The sequence below is a fragment of the Tyto alba genome, unplaced genomic scaffold (genome assembly GCF_018691265.1).
Source record: "Tyto alba isolate M040663 unplaced genomic scaffold, T.alba_DEE_v4.0 Super-Scaffold_9, whole genome shotgun sequence".
In the NCBI taxonomy this organism is placed as follows: domain Eukaryota; kingdom Metazoa; phylum Chordata; class Aves; order Strigiformes; family Tytonidae; genus Tyto; species Tyto alba.
In genome coordinates this window covers 41857291-41876474 of record NW_024881330.1, presented here as the reverse complement: position 1 = coordinate 41876474, position 19184 = coordinate 41857291, and the positions used below count along the sequence as shown (strand labels likewise).

General features: G+C 38.4%; 1 protein-coding gene and 1 long non-coding RNA gene across 2 annotated transcripts in view; one reads left to right on the top strand and one right to left on the bottom strand.

The window, feature by feature from the left end:
• The window catches only part of LOC116961942, a 64796-nt gene that overhangs the window by 22653 nt on the left and 22959 nt on the right, over positions 1–19184 (top strand). The window lies entirely within an intron of this gene.
• On the bottom strand, positions 7534–16418 carry SDR16C5 (short chain dehydrogenase/reductase family 16C member 5). Its single transcript, XM_032994425.1, is given in 5 exon segments — positions 7534–7740; positions 8733–8877; positions 10574–10673; positions 12136–12267; positions 16107–16418. Coding segments are annotated over 5 exon segments (855 nt in total). The 3' UTR covers positions 7534–7574.

Sequence of the window (19184 nt, the reverse complement as noted above, 5' to 3'; positions counted from 1 at the left end):
TCTGTGTATCATTCTTTACAGGACAGTTGAATCTTGTGTACATTCTGTCATGTCCAAAACTCAGGCAGCGCGTTAAAGTATATTATGATTGAGCTGAAAATTATATTAAGTCATTCCCACTAAAATGAAAACCAAAGGGATTTAGAACAAAATTCATAACATCTATTTTAGACATACTCATTTGGTGATAAAGTGCCCTGAAAGCTTAGCCTTAGCAAGGCACGTGCAGCTTGCCTGATTATACAATCAAAAGGAAGAGTAAAATTTTAAAAAATAAACTGCAGTATAGCAAGATGCCTAGAACTAACCCACAGGCAACAGTGGCAGCATCTGAAGAGCTACAAAGCTCTTAGTGTCTTAGAACATGTATTTCACAAGACTTGCATAGTTCTTAGTTACCAGGTAAGATGGGGTAGGTAATGGAAGATATTTGAATTTTATTCCTGGATTCTTTGTCTGTGCGTCAACACCTCTGTTTGTACTGGGCTCATCATTGCTGCTACTTTACCAATGTTTTTTCTTGAAGGAGCTGAGTTTGGTAGAAAGTAAATAATTTAACTGTGTAAGATATTTACTGAGTAATTTCTTCATATGGAACTGATGATGTACCCATACTTCAAAAAAATTATTTGAAAGACCATTAATATGTAATTAAAAATGCTAATAATTTAAAAATACAAGCAGTGAAAAGATAATTTTCAGTAGTGAATTTTTAATATTTGTGGGTCTGTTGAGTAAGTGATTGAGAAACGGAGGAATGAAGCAACAGTTGCTGTCCTTACCTCATCTTTTTGTCTCATGAGTGAAAAATAGAAACAATACATTTACATATATATTATGTCACACTATTTTTTTATGCTTCCCAGATTACAAATGCAGATATCGAAACGGCAAATGTGTTGTATAGGACAATTTTATGAAGAAGTGCCTTTAATCATCAGCCGGTGGCTTGGTGGGATGGCAAGCAATGCTTCAAGTGACAAACTGCTACACTGGTGCAGTGAAAAAAAATACTATGTAAGATTTCTGAGTCTTCCCTCCATTAGATAGGAGGGCTGCCCTGCTCTGGGGAACTCAGCTGACCCAAAGTAGACATCTACATCATATACACCTGTAGACATAAGCTACCGAGACTCCCTTTGATGACAGTACAACAGAGAAGGCATTCCTGGGTATGATTCATCTAAACCAGACAGCAATAAGAAATCAGCTGAATGGTGACTTGAACGACACCCAAAATGCGTATTGGAAATATTAATGTATTAATTCGTTAACCGTATTTCTGAGAAAGAGGCAATGGAGGAAGTGACAGAGCAACTGCTAGAATGCCACTTCCACCAACAGAAAACACTTGATCAATGGGCACCCGGGAAGCACGGAGCTCATGAAAGCACTGAGCCATGCCTCATGGCTGTTTACTCACTGCTACCTCAGGCAGTGCTGCCAGCTGAGAGTGGTTAATGAAACGGAGGGCCTCCTGATCATTTATTTGGCTTCAGCAACAGTTCTGTACAATGATAAATGACAATTAGATCTGTATTCATTATTTTTAAAATTAAAACACTCATTCTTTATTAGCGGTCTGTGACATCCTGAAGTACCCGAAGTATTGAACAGAGGCATTGTATTGACTGAAGAAAGAAACTAGAAAAATCCACAGTGGTAATCAACATAGAATTTTGATCTGTTAATAGCAGCTCTTTGGATTGATTTAGCCCTTTTTACCTCATGAAAGTATATGAAATATTGAAAGTCATGAGATAATACAGGAACGAATAAAATTTTTCTAGGTGTAAAAGTAAAGAGGTGAAGATTCTATTTCTAGTTAGCCTGAAAAATTGTATAAGCATGAAGCCTCCTTGTCCAGAATTTGTAATAGTGAAAAATAGGGACAGTACATTTATACATACTTTATGCCACTTTCACTATTTTTTGTGTTTCCGAAGGTACAAATAAGGACATTGGAACAGCGGGATTAAACCTTTTGGTCAATGACAAAAGTAATGACTGAGAAACAGAGAATTTCCTGACTTTCAGCAATAAGTCAGTCTATTCCTTCCAGTTTATTCCTCCACAATTGTCCCTTTACAAGTGGGAACTGTGAACTAAACATGTTTCCATGCATAGGCTAAGAGGAAGATAAAAGTTACTCATGAACAAGACTTCAAATATTGCAGGATTTGAAAATATGTTTTTCACTGTGAGTTAGTATATTAAACTAGCCTCAAATTAGCTTTGACTAATCTTAGAGTGTCTTTTTGTAAAAGCTGTCCTACTAAAATAATTTCCTTTGTTTCTCCCACTCTAAGCAATCTTGCAATAGATTCCCCAATTTCAGAATTATTGCTCAATAAAATAGTAGAATAAGGTGACACTGGGGATTCCTCGTGTCTAGTAAGCAACATGTCTATAGCACGTGTTTCAACGTTAAATAATTAATGGGAATCTTCCCCACAGTGAGTAACATAAATGCTTACGTGTGCTGCTCTGTGGCCTGTGTGCAAATGCATCTGTAGCCTTTGTACAGGGTGGGAGCACCTGATGGAAACAAATTGTCCTTATCTGGTACCCCGAGACCTTTGGCTGGTTTTCCTGTGAGCACCGGTATCTTGACGGCGTGCAAGGGAAACCTTGCACACAAAGGTCTTCAGACTGACCCCTGTGTCATGCTATCTTCTCCCATCTGTTTCCTTTGGTCTTCTCTTTGCCTGTACTAGTCATTTACTCTCTTGGATTGGTTTCACTCTTCAAAACTGGGATCCAAAGAAACTCATGAGATAACTTAAAATAATGAGTTTTCCAGGCTGATATTTATGGAGGATGATCGGGCCTTTGGAAAGCCTGAGGTTGTTTTGGGTATGTTTTATATTAATGGGATAATGCCAATTCAGTTGATTAAACAGAACAGGCTACCAGAATTTCTGGGAAAGTCTAGTTGTTTCTGTGATGTGCTGCAAGTTACACCTCAGCATCTCTAAGCTGTTGTTATATGCTTAAGTATATAAATGAAGAATTTGAGCATATATGAGAAACCGCAGTGATGACTTATATGAAATAGAGAATGAATTTTTGATTGGGTGGAAGCATTTATCTCTCAAGTGAAAGAGGAACTACAAAATGTAGGGGAACATATGTAATATATCTCCACCTCCACGCAACGGCTGTCTTCACTAAAGCTGTGTATTTCAGATGGTTACCCTGTTTTGGCATTATAGACCCAGAAGGAACTGCAGTCATTTTTAATCTGAGCCTAGAAGGCCACTGCATAATGATGTGTATGGTATAGCGTATCGTACATTTGTATCAGACATCGTACAGTATTCTCTGCTTTCTGCAGGTGTTTGAAAAATGCTTTTGCTCCAGGAGCAGCTTTGATGTAGGGCAGGAGCTGAGCTGCACTGAGCCGTCCAGCCTGTGGACTGAATGCAACAAGGGGCTACAGTGAGTCTCTCTCTTTTCTTCATGCTTGGGGAGTTCAGGCGTCACAGGATGCTGTGTATCACCAAAACCACCTGAGCCCTTGCTTAGGTGCTTAGGGAGTGTCACAGAGTGGTGCTGAAATACCCAAGAGATTGCAGAAATTGCTGAGAAATTGAAGTTGCGTGCAGTTGCCACTAAGATTTATATAAAGATTTTTGTTATATTACAAGGTGACCCAGCATCATTCAAATGTTTATTTCCTCAAATGCTTATAATTTGAATATGGTTACTGTTCTTTATAAGATACCCAATTCTACAACTTCCTCTATAAGCAAAATATGCTCTGAAAAGGTTTGTTGCGCTGATGGGTGTAAAACAAGAGGCAGAAACTGTATTTTATCTGACATCACAGATTATTATCTCTTTACTGATGTAGCAACACAGGTAGATTCAGCCCAGGACTAATCTGCCTAATCTGCTTGACTCTTCATCAGTTTCACAGAGAACCAGGAGTGCTCCCATAGGAGAAAAAATGAAGATATTCCAGTCCCATTTGCAGCTTCAGTAGTAACAGAATTTCTCCTGCAACATTGTTTAAGTGTGGAAGAATTCCAAATAAGATGAAAGCCTCAAAGAAGGAAAGCACACATTTCTCAGGAGCTGTCAGTAACTCAGATACTTCTTAAGTGGCGCATTCTATTTCAAAACACAAAAGATAATTTTATATTAAACCCCAGGAATGGCATCTGATTGTATCTTCTGAACTTTAATAGGAAGGTCTTGGTTTACAGTTTTAGAAATGTATTCCAGGATCCATCACAATTATTTTCTGTAAAAATAAAAATTGAAATATTTTCCTGGTATTTTCAGAGAGAAGAATGAATTACTGGTTTCTAGGGCTGATAAGAAGATCTAACAGATCATGGTGAGACTTAGAAAGTATAAGCTTTACAAAGTCCTTCTTGAGACAAGCAGATTAGCCAGAAAAAATGGAGCCAAAGAGTGCACTTGGCTGAGATTGCAGCAATACAGAGTAGGGCTCTGCACGGTGACTATTCAGAGTAGGTGAAATATGGCTTAGGAAATCAAGGATTGTTTCCTTTATATTATTCTTAATCTTCTCATGCCATGTGCAGATAGATGATAAACTTACAACTGCAAATGTCAGCAGTAAAGTTGGCATATTTTAGTTAAAGAAACTGAAAAAAAAAAAAAAAAGGGATACCTAAAGGAGAGCCCTTACAATGTGCTTTTTGTCTACAAATATTTCATCCTGACACACCAGATTTTTAATGATGGCTAGTCCACCAAATCTTAATGTCACTAAGAGGTTAACTGCTTCAAATGAGAGCCTCATTTTACAAAGCATTTTAAAATGTATGTCTCTCGCCTAGTAAGCTCTGTTCATAAGCTCTGCAGCATAATCAGTGAGGTTTTGCATACAAATACACACAATACATTCACAAATATAGTGTCATGCCAGTTCATGTAGTCTCCTGTAACCATACTTAAAAACAATCATAGATCCAGAGCTGAATGGCAACATTCATGTGGAATAAGGGAATCCCAATATTCAACATACTTGCTTGCAGTTGAGAAAAATATCATTATTTGCAGGGAGCAATTTATATTTTGTTCCTGTCTCATTAGTAGGAAGAAAAGCATGTTTCAATTACTGATCACCTAGAGAGTTTTTCAGAATATAAATCAATAAACCTTGTTTTCTAAAGAGCCAAACTTCAGATAGTTTTCTCCTCACAGCTAAAATTTTCACCGTAATATCTACAAGGTACATGAAAGACTTTACTGAATATATGTGTACTTTGAAAACACTGGAATTTCAAGAAATAGGGTTTTAATTGGAGTGTGCACTCTTATAGGCATTTGTAGTTAGAAGGGAGCTTGTAAGTATGGGGTTAGTTAAGTACAACAGAAATATGGTGACAAATGTGGGTAATAAATGACTGTTCAAGGTTCTCTTTAATTCCTTACAGTGGAGTTTCATAAACTATTCTTTGTAGATTCCCTATTCTGGTCTGGAACTTATTTAATTATTTTTAAATTAAGCAAATTATGAATGTTTTATGTTAGCATTTTCTGAAAAGTTGTATGAGGATTGATTTTTGTCAATTGAGGACCGGCACACAGTTTTGCCTAACTAATCTGAATTTCTGCTCTTGGGGAGTTTTTTTCTTTAGGACCTTTAGGTTGTAATTTCATTTAAAGACAGTTGAAGGACATGGGTGTAACTTCTCTCCAAATATAAGAAGAGATTTTTCCCCAAATTGTCCAAGACTACATGAGATATTCTTCCTGTCTATATTTCTTTTCCCATTATTTACAAAGGAGTTATGTTTCACGCTAACAGACAGGCTACCTCACTGAAGTTTCAGTCTCTGAAAACAATACAGTCCATGCAGAATTGTTGCTTGGTCACTTAACATAATACCTATGTAATTTTAAATGTTAATGATTTTTCAAAAATGACTCAGAAGATTAGCAAAGACCTCCTGCAAAGATTTCTCACAATACTCTTAGGTCAACAATTTTCTAAGTAATTTCACGAAGGTCACTGGAACTAAAAAGAACTGCATGGACCAGTTTGCAGCTCAAGGTTCAGCTGCTGACATCAGGGACCTAACCTGGGACACAACGACTTGAACACAATTTTCCAGCCTCGGCAGGGTTCTTCAGAGCTGCACAGGTGCTGTAGGGTCAGAGAAGGGAGTCAGGTGCCTTTGGACTTCACCAGTGCTCAACACGCCTGCAGCGGATGCTCACCACAAAGCCCATGTCTAGATGTGACTCTATTGCTGGAGGAACATTTTACAAAATTTGCAGAGGCAATTAATTACCACATAAGTAATTTCTATAATGGATTTTTTTTCCTGTCTGCTTCCACTGGTGTGGAGCTTCATTATCTTTCCTTTCTGAGAAAGCACATGTTTTTTTTTTTTTTTTTTCCCCATCACTACAGTTCTGCAAATGCTCTTTCTAAGCCGCAGCTTTTGATAAATGATCCGATATCAGCCTTTAGCTATGGATTAAAACTGAGGCACACACATCCCATAGGACTGTGTTTAGAGAAGGGTGCTGTGACTAAGGAGGAGCACGGTGAGCGGCACAGCTCTGCACACACTTTATCAGCCCTCTCGGCAGTTCTCTTCAGGACACGGGCTCCCTGCACAGCTCGCCAGCCACAGCTCATCCTCTCACAGTGAGGCAAATATGTTAAATGCTTTGTGTTTTTTTTTTTTTTTTTTTCTTTCTGCATGAACAGCAGTACGTTTTTCCCAGGCTTTGAGATTTTGCTCAGAAATTGAGAATTCAGAGTATGAAATGAAGTCAAACATCCCTGATTCGTGTTACCGACTTTTATTGTGAGCTCAGATAAAAGAAGCATGAAGTCATGACATAAGAGAGCAGATTGTGGCTAAAAATAAGTGGTTAGAAGACAGTTGTGAAGAATTAAATAGCGTACTGACCAATGTCAAATATCATACAAGAAGCAAATTTTCTGTGAAAGAATAAACAGGGTTCAAAATTAATTTTTACTGAAAATTTTCGATTAGATGGTACTTGAGGTCTTCAGAATATTTTGTTTTCAATCCTCTTTGGACCAAAGGCTTTATCTGTTAGGGATCTTAAAGCAAGATTTGAAGCGTAGTACTATTTTTCTAGGAATGAGACTGATGAGACAAACACAGAGTTAGCCTTATGGATTTTTTTTTTTAGAAAAATATACTCTATAAATAAACAAATTATAAAATCATTATATGTACTTAATACTTCCGATGTCTGGCAGTAACTCATTTGGCACTCCCATGATATAAATGGGGGAAAGGAATGACGGACCAAGCCGTTTTGTGAAAGCCCAGCCAGTGATGGAAGCAGTTCCTGGAAGCAGACAGTTTTAGCCCACACATTGCTCCCAGTGTGCCATCCCAGGAAATCTTTTGAAATTGCTATACCTGCCTATTGCTTAAGATGTATATTAAAGACAGCAGTGGCCAGAGGAATGCTAATCACCTAGATTATTAAAAATTAAACCCACTGTTTCTTCATAATTGAGTAGGTATAACTGGATTGACTGCAGGAATACTAACTGAAAGATTGTTTTTACTAAACATTCCCACTGATTTTGCAGGCATATGTCAAAGGAAAGAATGCAATGCTAGAAGAAGAGTCACATTCTTACATTCTGATAGCAAAAGGTATGAAGTCAGAGGCATGATCAAATAAAACTTTTCCTTTTGAATTGCATCCATGATCTTGCTGGCTGTATACTCTACATCATAAACAAGAAGAATAAGTGGGTTTCTGGTGAAACAGGAAACAAAGCATTATAACATTATAAAAGTTTACTTTTGAGTTGTATTCTAGCACAGAAATAATTTAATTAAATCCTTTAAGAATTTTTCCCAATCCCCTCAAGTAGTCTTGAAAAGGAGTATCCAATCCTCTTTGTTCCTTCTATTATCAAAGTAAACTCAAACCACTTTGGTGAGATTGTGCATTTTATTGACTAATGAGTAACTTTTTGTGCAAAACCTGCTCAGTCCCAAATGAAGTGAATGCCCACAGTGATGGCAGCATTGAGAACTTCCCAGCTAATCCATAGTATACGCTGTTGTCTACATGAGAGTTCCACCTTCCTTTTCTACTGTAGATGTTGAGGCGACAGCTGAAGAGACCCTGACCAGGCCTGTTTCCAGCCAGGAGAAAGGCTGTGCTCTGCATAACATACGCTACTCCCGCACGATGAATGGTGGAAGCAGGAGCAGAGCGCTGAAAAACCGTGATCCCTGGTGCTACACTACTGCAGTGGCTAATTTGGTGCCTGAAGCATCTCCCATTGCTACAACCACACAGACACCCACCAGATACTACCACCACAGCCGTTCTGACTCAGAGGAGTGCAGTACCTGCTAATACAGAGAGCGGGGGATAGTTAATAATGACAGGTCATGGGTATCCGGACAGTTATAACTGTAACCAGAATGCCAAAATTACTTGGGGCAGAGAACTTCAACAGTGACCGTTCTACGGACAAATGAGGTTGCCTTAAACACTGCTGTGCATCCCTAACCCTTCCTTGACTGCAAGGTTGTTACACAGTCCCTGTTCCACGTCACTTATTAATTCTACTCAAGACTCAGATTTCTTATGTAGTTATATATCCCAATAGGGCAGAAATACTGAATTGAAAAGCAAATCAACCTTGTAATAGCTAGAGATTGAATATGACATATCTAGTAAGTAATGATTATTTTTTTACATATGAAATAGTACATGATCCAAGTTTTACTTACTTGATTTGAAAACCACTGGCTAATTTAATATTAGTAAAATAAGGGCAAATGATTGTGGTTTTAATGGCTTGTTTTCCTGCATGATAGAGTTCTGGTTCTGTGGCTTCCATCATTCCAATGATTGCACACTTACTTGCAGAATAATCTGAAAACTGAAGAAAGAAGAAATATCCAAACTATGTCAAAAGCACCACAGTAAGCATTATATCTAGAATTTAATGTTTTGTAATACTATTCAAGCCCTGATATTACTTAGTTATATAATTAGCAGTCTTGCAATTAATATTTTAAGGATGCTGTACATATTGGTACTGCTGACTCTGAAGGTTAATGTCTATTCCCATGTCTGATGCACAGTTGTTTAAGGACAAGACTTCATCCATTCCAGAGGACTTTTTTTTCAGCGGACTGTAGAGAAATACAGGAAAATGAGCTTATTCAACATTTTATATACATTTCCAGATACTCGGATACAAGCCAAGCACTCTTTCAATTGAGAACTTCTTCACCCTTTAATATCACAGGTTACATTTCAGTAAGAACTATTTTTAGTTGTAAAAATCTAAATACCCTACTTATAAATGTTGCTTCAACATATTACTTCTTCTGCTGGTTTGCCCTGCAACTAGAGTACTATTTTTTTTTGACTGGGAAGATTGAATCTTGTCTGATTTTTAATGTTGAATGTATGGAACTCCGTCCTTGGAGATAATAAAAATTTGCCCTCACAAGACCCTGTGCAACCTGATCTGAGTTGGGCCTGCTTTTATTTGGGGGTATGGACCAAATGACCTCCAGAGATTCCTTCTAGCCCAATTTATTCTACAATTTTGCAACTGTAAGAACCTTACTTTAAGATAGGCATTTACATGTGGTTTCCTAAGGCTTTTTCAAATATGTGTGAAAAAAATTGTTAGATGGAATGAAATCCAATTTTGCTAGAAGAGTAAAATCAAAAACTGGCATCAGAGACAGTTTGTTATTCTTCAGGGATTCACCCATAGTGGATAATGGAACCATACAACTTAAAAATGCATAGCTAAGGTGTAAAAAGTTACAATGCATGGATAGGTAGGTCCACTCTCATAAGCCTTGGAGTTAAATGATGAAAGCTGGATGTGACCTATTATCAATACCGAATCTTACCCAACAATAGCAGGTGGCAAAAAACCCACTACCATGGCACCATCAACCAGCAGAAGAAACTAAGAGATACTTATTACACTGAAGTTCACATTCTCATAGTGCGACGCAAGATACGATCAGGATGTCAGAGAGGCTTGAGGAGAGACTGGGCAGCAGATCCAGACTGATGAAACAGTCAGGACTGCAGCAGACAGCTCTCCTGAGGGAAAACAGCTGAGAATATGGAGCTGTTAAATAGCTTACAACACAGTTCATTCAAATTAACTTTCATTAAAATTCTGTCAAGATGCCTCCTGGGCCTGAAAACCATTTCCCAACTAAAGTAGTAGCTCCAGGTATAACCCATGTATGTCTCAGGACACTGAACATGGATCTGCAGAAAACCTGGCATGAGAAAGTATTAGACAACCTGTACGCAGGGCTCCCTCCCACCGCACACGTACGAGCTGTGTTGTCCTTCTTCTGTGGAGATAAGACAGGCTGCAGTCAGACGGTAAAATCTGCAGTGAGCTCCCTGTGCCACTCAGGCAACATGACACCCTCGTCCTTTTCAATACACCACCACCTTTCATATCTGCAGGCTCTTCCTAAGTGTTCAGTATGTCAGTATAAACTGCTTAAGCCAAGCGTTTATGAGATCTCCAAGAAAAGTTATGGATATGTAGATGTAGTTTGTAATGGCACTTGATAGTAACCTGACATCCTGTAGATGCCCAACAATCCTGCTGCACTGGCTGTGCTAACCAGGTGTCCATGGCTACAGGTCATCATGGCTGGAAGAAAGGCCTTGCAAGTCTGAGACATATAAAAAAATCCCTTTGTAACTAGACATGCCAAAAATGTTGAATTCTAAATTAAGCTTCACAATACAATTTGCTTTCTGGGGCTCCAATATACGAGAAGCCCAACCGACCTTTTATGTCTGTAAGAATTTATAAACGAGAGGCACCATTTCCTTGAATGATTGCCCTCTATCTGTAGATGTGTCAGCATTAAAATCGTGTTACGAAAAGCAGCAAAGTTTGTATTTTCTCTGACTCCTGGTTCGTCACGGTTTGAGCTTGTTTGAGATTATTACCAAAGATTCAGTACACAAGAGGGAGCTAGAAGTCAACACATCAAGGGGAGTTCTGCTGCCTATGGGCCCTGTTTATCACAAACCAAACTGCCTGACGGCTCCGGCACCCCAGTCCACCACTGTGGGTGATACTACCTTTATAAGGAGAACGCTAGTGTTTTATGAGGGTGAAGATAAGATAAAAGACAAGAGCAATAACAAATTTGCTTTCAATAGCTGAGATGTCCTGCAGTGCCTATTCAACTCTAGATGTGTGTACATCTTGTCACTGAGGGCCCACGGTAACTGTCCTCCTGCCCTATGTCTCTTCAGACCTGTCAAGTGGAACACCTCTCCCAGTCCCTTTGCCTCAAGTATTTGGAAGAATGATGCACCGTGGGCTGGGAAATGATTAGAGGATTTCTACGTGCAACGATTTTCTGTGAGAAATGCCATTTAGTGAGGGAGTTGCAATGCTACATTTTTCCCTGATGCAGGCTGCTCACTCAGGCATATAAACAACAAATGCAAGAGGAGGCAAGAGTAACACTCCCTCACAACAAAACCTTCTAAATGTCAGCTGAGACCCCAAATAACAGCAAATACCTTCAGAGGTATGAAAACAAAACAAAGATAATACATACTATCCAGATAAGCAGATGGTGATTAGGGATGAAAGCACAACCTGAAGTCTGACACAAACAGGCGCAGCATAGAATCACAGAATCATTTAGGTTGGAAAAGACCTTTAAGGTCATCGAACGCAACCGTAAACCTAACACTGCCAAGTCCACCACTAAACCATGCCTGTGCCTCCCCAAATGCTAGAAGTCTATTAGACAGAGCCTTCTGATGCCAGAAAACCTCAAGAGCAGGAAAGTCATGTGCCATGTCAGCAGTAACTTCAGCCACAGCTGTGACAGATAGAGCATGTTTCACGGCACAGCCACACAAGCTTTTAATTTACCAGAGTGCCCAGGCAGGTTTGTGTTAACATTACTGAGACATAGTAGAGATACGGTCAATTTAGTGTGCCCCCAATTACAGGATGATTAAAAAAATGTATCTTCCCCCATTTAATGACCTTCCCATCCCTATTCCAAATTGGGTTCCCCAGGTGGGGTGCCACCATGGTGATTTTCACACTAAAATACTTGCCGGCACCTTTTGGTGACACAGCAGAGAAAAAAAATACATTACCCAGACTTGAGACGAGAAGCTGACTCTTAAGGTCTTTTCAAAATCTGCATCTGGAATGTCACAGAACTTTTTCCCAAGTAGTATGCCAGCATTATTGATTAGAATACTAACATCCCCAACTTCTTTTCTCACCTGAATTAAAAAAAAAAAAGGATAAGCAGAAAGGTTTAGAACATACCCTTGCCTCTTGTTCTTCATTTATGAAAATATTTAGTGATATTTGTAATTATTTATATATCTACTGGAAATGTAGGTATGTAAGAACTGCTGTACTGCATCAGATCAAAGGTCCATCTAGCCCCATAACCCCTGACTAATGGTGGCAAGCAGAAAAAAAGGACCAGAACTCCAAGGTCTCCTCCAGTGTACTCCTCAACTTATCACACTCTGAAGCTTACGATCCTCCTGAGAGAGATATATATATCTCTGTATTTAATATATCCCCATGATGGTTTTTTTTTTTTTTTTTTTTTTTTCCCCAAGAATTTGTCTAATTGCTTCCTGAACTCCAAAATACTTTTGGTTTCCACAGGAACCTAAGGTAATGAGTTACAAAGCTTTAGTGTGCACTGTGAGCATGCTTTAATTGCAACTTGAACATTTTTTTTTCCCTTATTTCTGGTATTGTGAGAATCTGTATTCCTCAGCCAAGCCTGCTCAACCCCTTTTGCAGATAATTTTTACTGAACAGGAAAGAATTCAGTGCAGATCCCTGAGGGATACCAATCCTTTGAGTACAGAAGCATGTACCATGAAATAAATAGATTACATTACTTGGAGAGAAGGCCAAAATCACCATTAGCTCATTTTTTCTTTGTTATAAAAAGATTTTATCCCATGATTTGGATTTATATCAAAGCAGATGACCAAGATTCACTTATAGTATTACAAATCAGGCTTGCTGCAGAGATTTCTGTGCTAGAGTCAAACGGTTATTTGGTGTCTCAAAAATTATAGAATGACTACAAAAACATAAAAAAAATCCCAGATAAACTGATATCTAGAAATTTTGAAAGAGGTAATAGGTGCTAGGATCTGATGCCCCAATATCTGACCTTCTTTTGGCTCTGTCAGGGAACCTTAGTGTTCAGTGAACACTCATTTGATACTCTTCCAGCTGTGTCAGTCTTTCTCCTCATCATGGACAAGCGGGGCTCAGATACTAACACCTGCCCACCTGCACAAATTAATGCAAATCTAGACACTGCTGAGTATGGAAGGAATGCCCAGCTCTTCCTTTGTGGGCTCTATCTGTACTTTCTACCCACTCGTACTTTTTAACTACTCTGTCAGTCCATATGATGATTCTCTTTTTCTTCAGTGACAACATAGCTTCCCCAATGGCAGCATTTTATTTAATCTGGTTTCATTTGACCTGTTTACTCACTGCCCCCAAAAATGTGGGAAGCATGACTCCCATTTACGAAGTCAAGCTGATTATGCATTTCTTTAGGTGCCTATTAATTCTTCTCTTTATCATAATTTCTACCAGTTTTCTATAAGGCAGGTTTGTAGTTTCTTTGTGTCCTCTCAAGTGCTCTTTAAAACTGGTATATGTGCTACTCTCTGTTCCTTGGACACCTGTTGTAGCAAAACACCCCCATGCATTCCTAGCTCCTCAGATCAGTATCTGATTTCCTTCAGAACTGCCAGACGCACACTGACTGATCCTGAAAATTAGTTGCTGTTCACTTCACTGGTTTATTCTAAAACCTCTTCTTTAGGGACTTTGATGATCTAATTTGCCTCCTAGAAAGAAAGCTTCCATTATGGGAGAATAACTAGGTTTTTCTGCTGTGAATATACCAAGTAAAAGCAATTAATTTAACTTTTCTGCTATTGCTTTATCTTCTGTGTCCAAGCTCAAGATTTTTCATATTACCAGTCAAAAAGTTGCAGCTATTTCCAAGAGTATTGGAGGCCCCCAGCTGAAAAACTTTATTTAAAAAAATTTCCAGCTCCATCATGACTGTTCAATTTGTGCAAATACCTACAAAGATGTTGGTTTTGTTAGCAACAATTAAACACCTTAACAGCAATTCCTGGATTTTAAACAGCTTTTTGAGTTTCTGTTTGCAGGTCAGTCTGTGCACTTTAGAGTACTATTTGTTGATGTGGGCACAGCAAATGTTGATGTGGGCAGGCTGGAGCCCTGTGGCTGATGCTGTTAATGTGTTTGGAGATTAACAAACATTTTGAGATTCTGTTAAACTACGAACAAACAAATAATTTCAAAATATTCAGCATCAACAAGAAAGTCCAACAGAGAAATCACTTACATAAGCTTAAGCTAATAATTTTTGGTGAGTGTCTTTGCAAGAAGCAGATAACCTTTATGGGAACAGGGATTTAATGCTAATTTAAAATGTTATTTTTTAAAGAGATTTTATCTTGGTAAATTCTAAAGTGAGTTTTTTCCCTGCAAAAAAGGGGATTCTAGAAGAATTGCTGTTTGATTTATAGTATCATTCCAAATAAAGATCAAGCATCACCTTTGAAGTACTGACTGCAAGTTTGCTCAGACTGATTTTTCATCTTGCTGGGAAGTGATAACTGATATTAAGATTGTTGAAATTACTGGGATTCCTACTCCAGAATTGCAGAGTCGTAATCAGTGTCTTACACAGGGAGGATCACGTCAATCTGTACTGCCCAAGTAATTGGCAAAGATCATCCTCCTTGAACACTGCCTATTGGGTCAGCACAGGCCAGAACACTCAACAACTTGCTCATTTCTGCAAACATACTATTATGCTACAATATATCCTTGCCATCCTGTTCAAATAATGCTATGATATCACTTGTGGTTCTTAAAATCTAGCACCAATGACCCCAAATGGAAATTTTTACTTTGCACTGTTAGTTGCCTGTGTTCCAAATGCTGCTAACAAGTACAGGTAAAATAATACCTTGCTGACTGCAAGCATGAGAATTTCAGTTCCAGATACTTACAGATGCTGAATCCGACTTACCATTTAGAAGTACTTTTCATCAGGAACATTTCTTGAGGAAAAACATTTATTTCAAACTTTTATAGCTGTGTTCAGAATGAATTAATCTGTTCTGGATAAAATTAAAAGCAACAACCAGAAAACAAAGAGCCTCCCTGACAATTCATAGAAAATTAATGTTACATTTCAAGGCTATTTCAAAACAATCTGTCAACATTCACGTATCATCAAATATTTTAGCTAATTTCTCTGATGTATGTATTCAGACATAGAATGTTAAAGATGTGATTTGAGAGCTATGTATGTAAGTACCTATACTGAGAATTTAACAGAAGAATTTATCCTTGGATAAAATGGCAGACTGGCTAGCTGGATTATAAATGAAGTTATACTGGGAAACATTTTCAGGAAGCACATAGTTTAAGGACAGGTAAAAATTAATGATGTTCATTTAAAGCTAAATTTCTGTACTCTGTTAATAATAAGTAATAGTCGACAAAGTGTAGGTCAGCACAGCAGAAGAGTCACATTTAAAATAGAGTCCTTCTCTACCTTACTGAAACCATTACACCCCACATTATTCCTACAGAACTACAGTTTTCTAAACAAATGGACAAAAGGCCACCCCCTCTTACAATTTTCACTGGGTTTATTTAAGTTTTTGTTTTTTTTTTTATTATTTTTATTACTTGATATATTAAAGAAATTTTAAAGCTTAAACAAGATAATACAGGGAGCTAACCTCTGCTGCATGTTTTACCATACTCTAAATCTAAAAGAAGTTACCATCTCCCAACAAAGACTGGAAATTAATAAATCTCGACAAAAAAAGATTAAACACAGTTTCTTTATTGCAAACATAGTTTAAGTTCCATCTAGAAGCTACTTGTCAAAAAAAGAAAGTCATTACCCTACATGATTTCTTCCCTTTAGTTAATAATACAGTTTCTAAAAATAAATAAATAAATTCAGTAGCATATACTATTAAAAAGAAGCAAAAAATCAGAAGATGCATCTTACCTTGTCTGCCTGTTCATAGACCTCCTCCCTATTGCTGCAGTCACAGCGGCAGTCAAACCCTTGTTTAGCTCAATTTTTTGGGGCCAATCTGCTTATTTCTTTGTTACCTTCTTCATCAATGTCACAAAGAACCAATGTTGCTCCCAAAGGAACAAACTTTAAGGCAATCTGCCTTCCAATCCCATTTGCAGAGCCAGTAATAAACACTATTTCCCCAGCAAAAGTTTTTTTTGCATGGAGGAAATATGAATAAGGAAAAAAAAATAATTTCAGGAACTGTAGTATCTTCAGCATGCTTCTGAAATTGAACATGATTTTTCAGATATAAACACCGCTCTTCTGTTATACAAACCCAGAAATACGATATGTTACTGGCCCTTCAAAACACTGAAATATTGACTAAAAAAAAGGATTGACTTTCAAACAGCTATTTCTTTTACATTGTTCTTTTGTGTAGGTGTAAAATACATTACTCAAGATTTGTTTTGTAAAAGCTGCTGGCTTCTTACTAGTAGGATTAAAGCAAATATCTTCTGCTAGATCCTACACACCTGCTGTTTTTTTCCAGCGTCCTCAGCTTCCTAGGTTTTTAAAAAGGTTTAGTATCATACATTTTATACACGTTGTGTTTAGTAACATACGTTTTATACACGTATGTTCTGGCATTGACTATAAAGTACTTTGTTTTCATAGCAAGGTGATATTAGCTGAACAAAAAACTTCTGAAAACACTGGAGTGATATCCACCTTAGAAAGGAGGGTGTCCTCCTTAGCAGCAAATGTGATCCGCTGTTTCAGAAGGCAGGCAACAAGAACTCATCCGCACCGTGTATATTTTCCAGTGCCGTATGGGCTGAACTCATGCAACGTATTTTCATCCGTGAACAAATTACAGAGAAAAGGTTCCCGGGTGGGGTCCCGGGGCCGTCTGTTGGGCGGCAGCCTACGCTCCCGCCTGCCAAAACGGCACCGCTGCACCCCTGCCCCTCCCGCGGCCGGCCTGCCCGCACCGGGAGAGCGGCACGGCGGGCTGGCAGCTCTCTTAGGACTTGAGAAATCACCCGGCCGAGGACTTGGAGAGCAAGTGCTCTTTCCTTCCTCTGCTGCTGCCACTTTGTTGTAGTTATGAGGTTAAACGCTGCTTACTTCATGTCATACTTTACTGTTCTCCAGCTTGCCCGCTTGCTGTAATGGGAATAAAAAGGGAGATGCTGATCATAAATGTCTCTCTATAAAACAGTGAAACCACCTAATTATCCTTTTTTCACAGCTTTAAAACGGCAGTTGTGGTTCTGCAGTTTTCCTCACATACATTATCCAGCTTTAGAACCACAGTCCCACACCATTGTAGTGTCAGTATTTTTTTTCCAAGATTGAACAGAAAGCCACATTCCCACTTAAGCCCGTAAGGTTGTGCTTTTCCTGTTATGTGCTCAGCTTGTCTCGATCACCATGACATCTTCTACACACTGTTCATATAAAAAAGGAAAATGAAGAGAGCACTATTTATTTGCTGTACTTTGCATTTTGAGTAAGTGATACAAAAGGTCTTGTCATGTTTATCAGCAAGTTATAGAAGAAAAGAATTTGAATAAAGTCATGGTGTGATCTGGTCCACACATCTATTGACCAAATCAGATTGCAGTCTATGGGGAATCATGGGGCATTTTTCATTTCAGCTGAAACAAAATGGTAGTTCACGTAACTTGATGTAATTTACACCAAGAAATATGGTGGAAAATTCTACATTGTCAGTGCTAATTATTGTATGGAAGTAATGTACTTCCACGCACAATTAACTGTTGCGTATTCCATTCAGATGCCAACAAAAGGTGAAGCTGAAATACACCCATTGAGGCTGAAGGCAGGGCTCAAATCTTCAATGATTTGTGGTTCCAAGCAAAGCGCCATCCAATGCAAAATAGGTGGATAAGGTAACTTCAAGTGTCTTGCCCTGTAAATGGTAATTACATGGCAAAAGCAGCAGATTATGGGAAGGGCAAGGTGAAAGGATTCAGTGAGGAATTGCTGGTTATGAAACAAACCAGAGGAGATGCTTGTTTATTAGGACAACATGTCAAGGTAAACCACATCAGTGAGGAACAGGTGTTGCAACCAGAACGTTGCCAGCTGTAAGGTAACAGGAGGCGCCTGTTTCCAAAGCACGTTTGTGCAAGTTTGTAAACACATAACTTCCCTGTTCTTACACGGAACTGAACGGAGGAGAATCTCTCGCTCTCTCTCTCAATCTCTCTCTCTCAATCATTCCATAAATAGTCAAGATTACAATGATGGTTAATAATTTAGATAGCTAAATTAGAGGCTTTAGTGTGGTAGTGGAGGGTTACAGCTCATTGCTAGCTTTAGACAGAGGGCGGATGTGGTAAGTGACAAGGGACGCGGGGGACTCACAATGTATTTAGGATAGGTCGCATTCTGCTCACCACCAGCTAGATTTGATGGCTCCTTTAGTGACTTGTTTAGCATTTGGAAATCCTGTGTATGTGTGGCTATTTGTCCCAATTTTATCTCAGTGTTTCAAAATGTTGGATTTTGTTGTCAAACAGAAACTTATTCTTCTGGCTGCTGTATGCACAGTGACTAGTCCCTACCCCCAAACTTACCTTTCTATGTACTGAACTTCGAATGGCTTGTACCAAAAACTCTATTTCACAAGTGATAGTAAAAATGCAGGAATGAAATTGTTTACAGTGTTTGACTGCACTGAAGAAGTCAATAATGCTACAGCCAGAGAAGCCATGCAAACCATTCTATGAGAGGTATTTTTATTATTGACCTTCCAGGAACAAACCTTCAGATGGCTGGCATTAGTTTTAATCATAACCAAGCTATTAAATATATGAAAGAGAGCAAATGCACAAATAGATCAATTTAAAAGTTAAAAGTATGCCACTAGCAAGATCAAGAACAGAAGTAACCACACAACTGAGAATGCCTAAAAATAACAGTACACCAGCATCTACATGCACCTCTGTATATTTTGTATATACTCCATGTTAGGAGAAGTTATAGCAGGCATATCAAATTAAGCCTTTCAAGTCTATCAAGTGAGTCTAT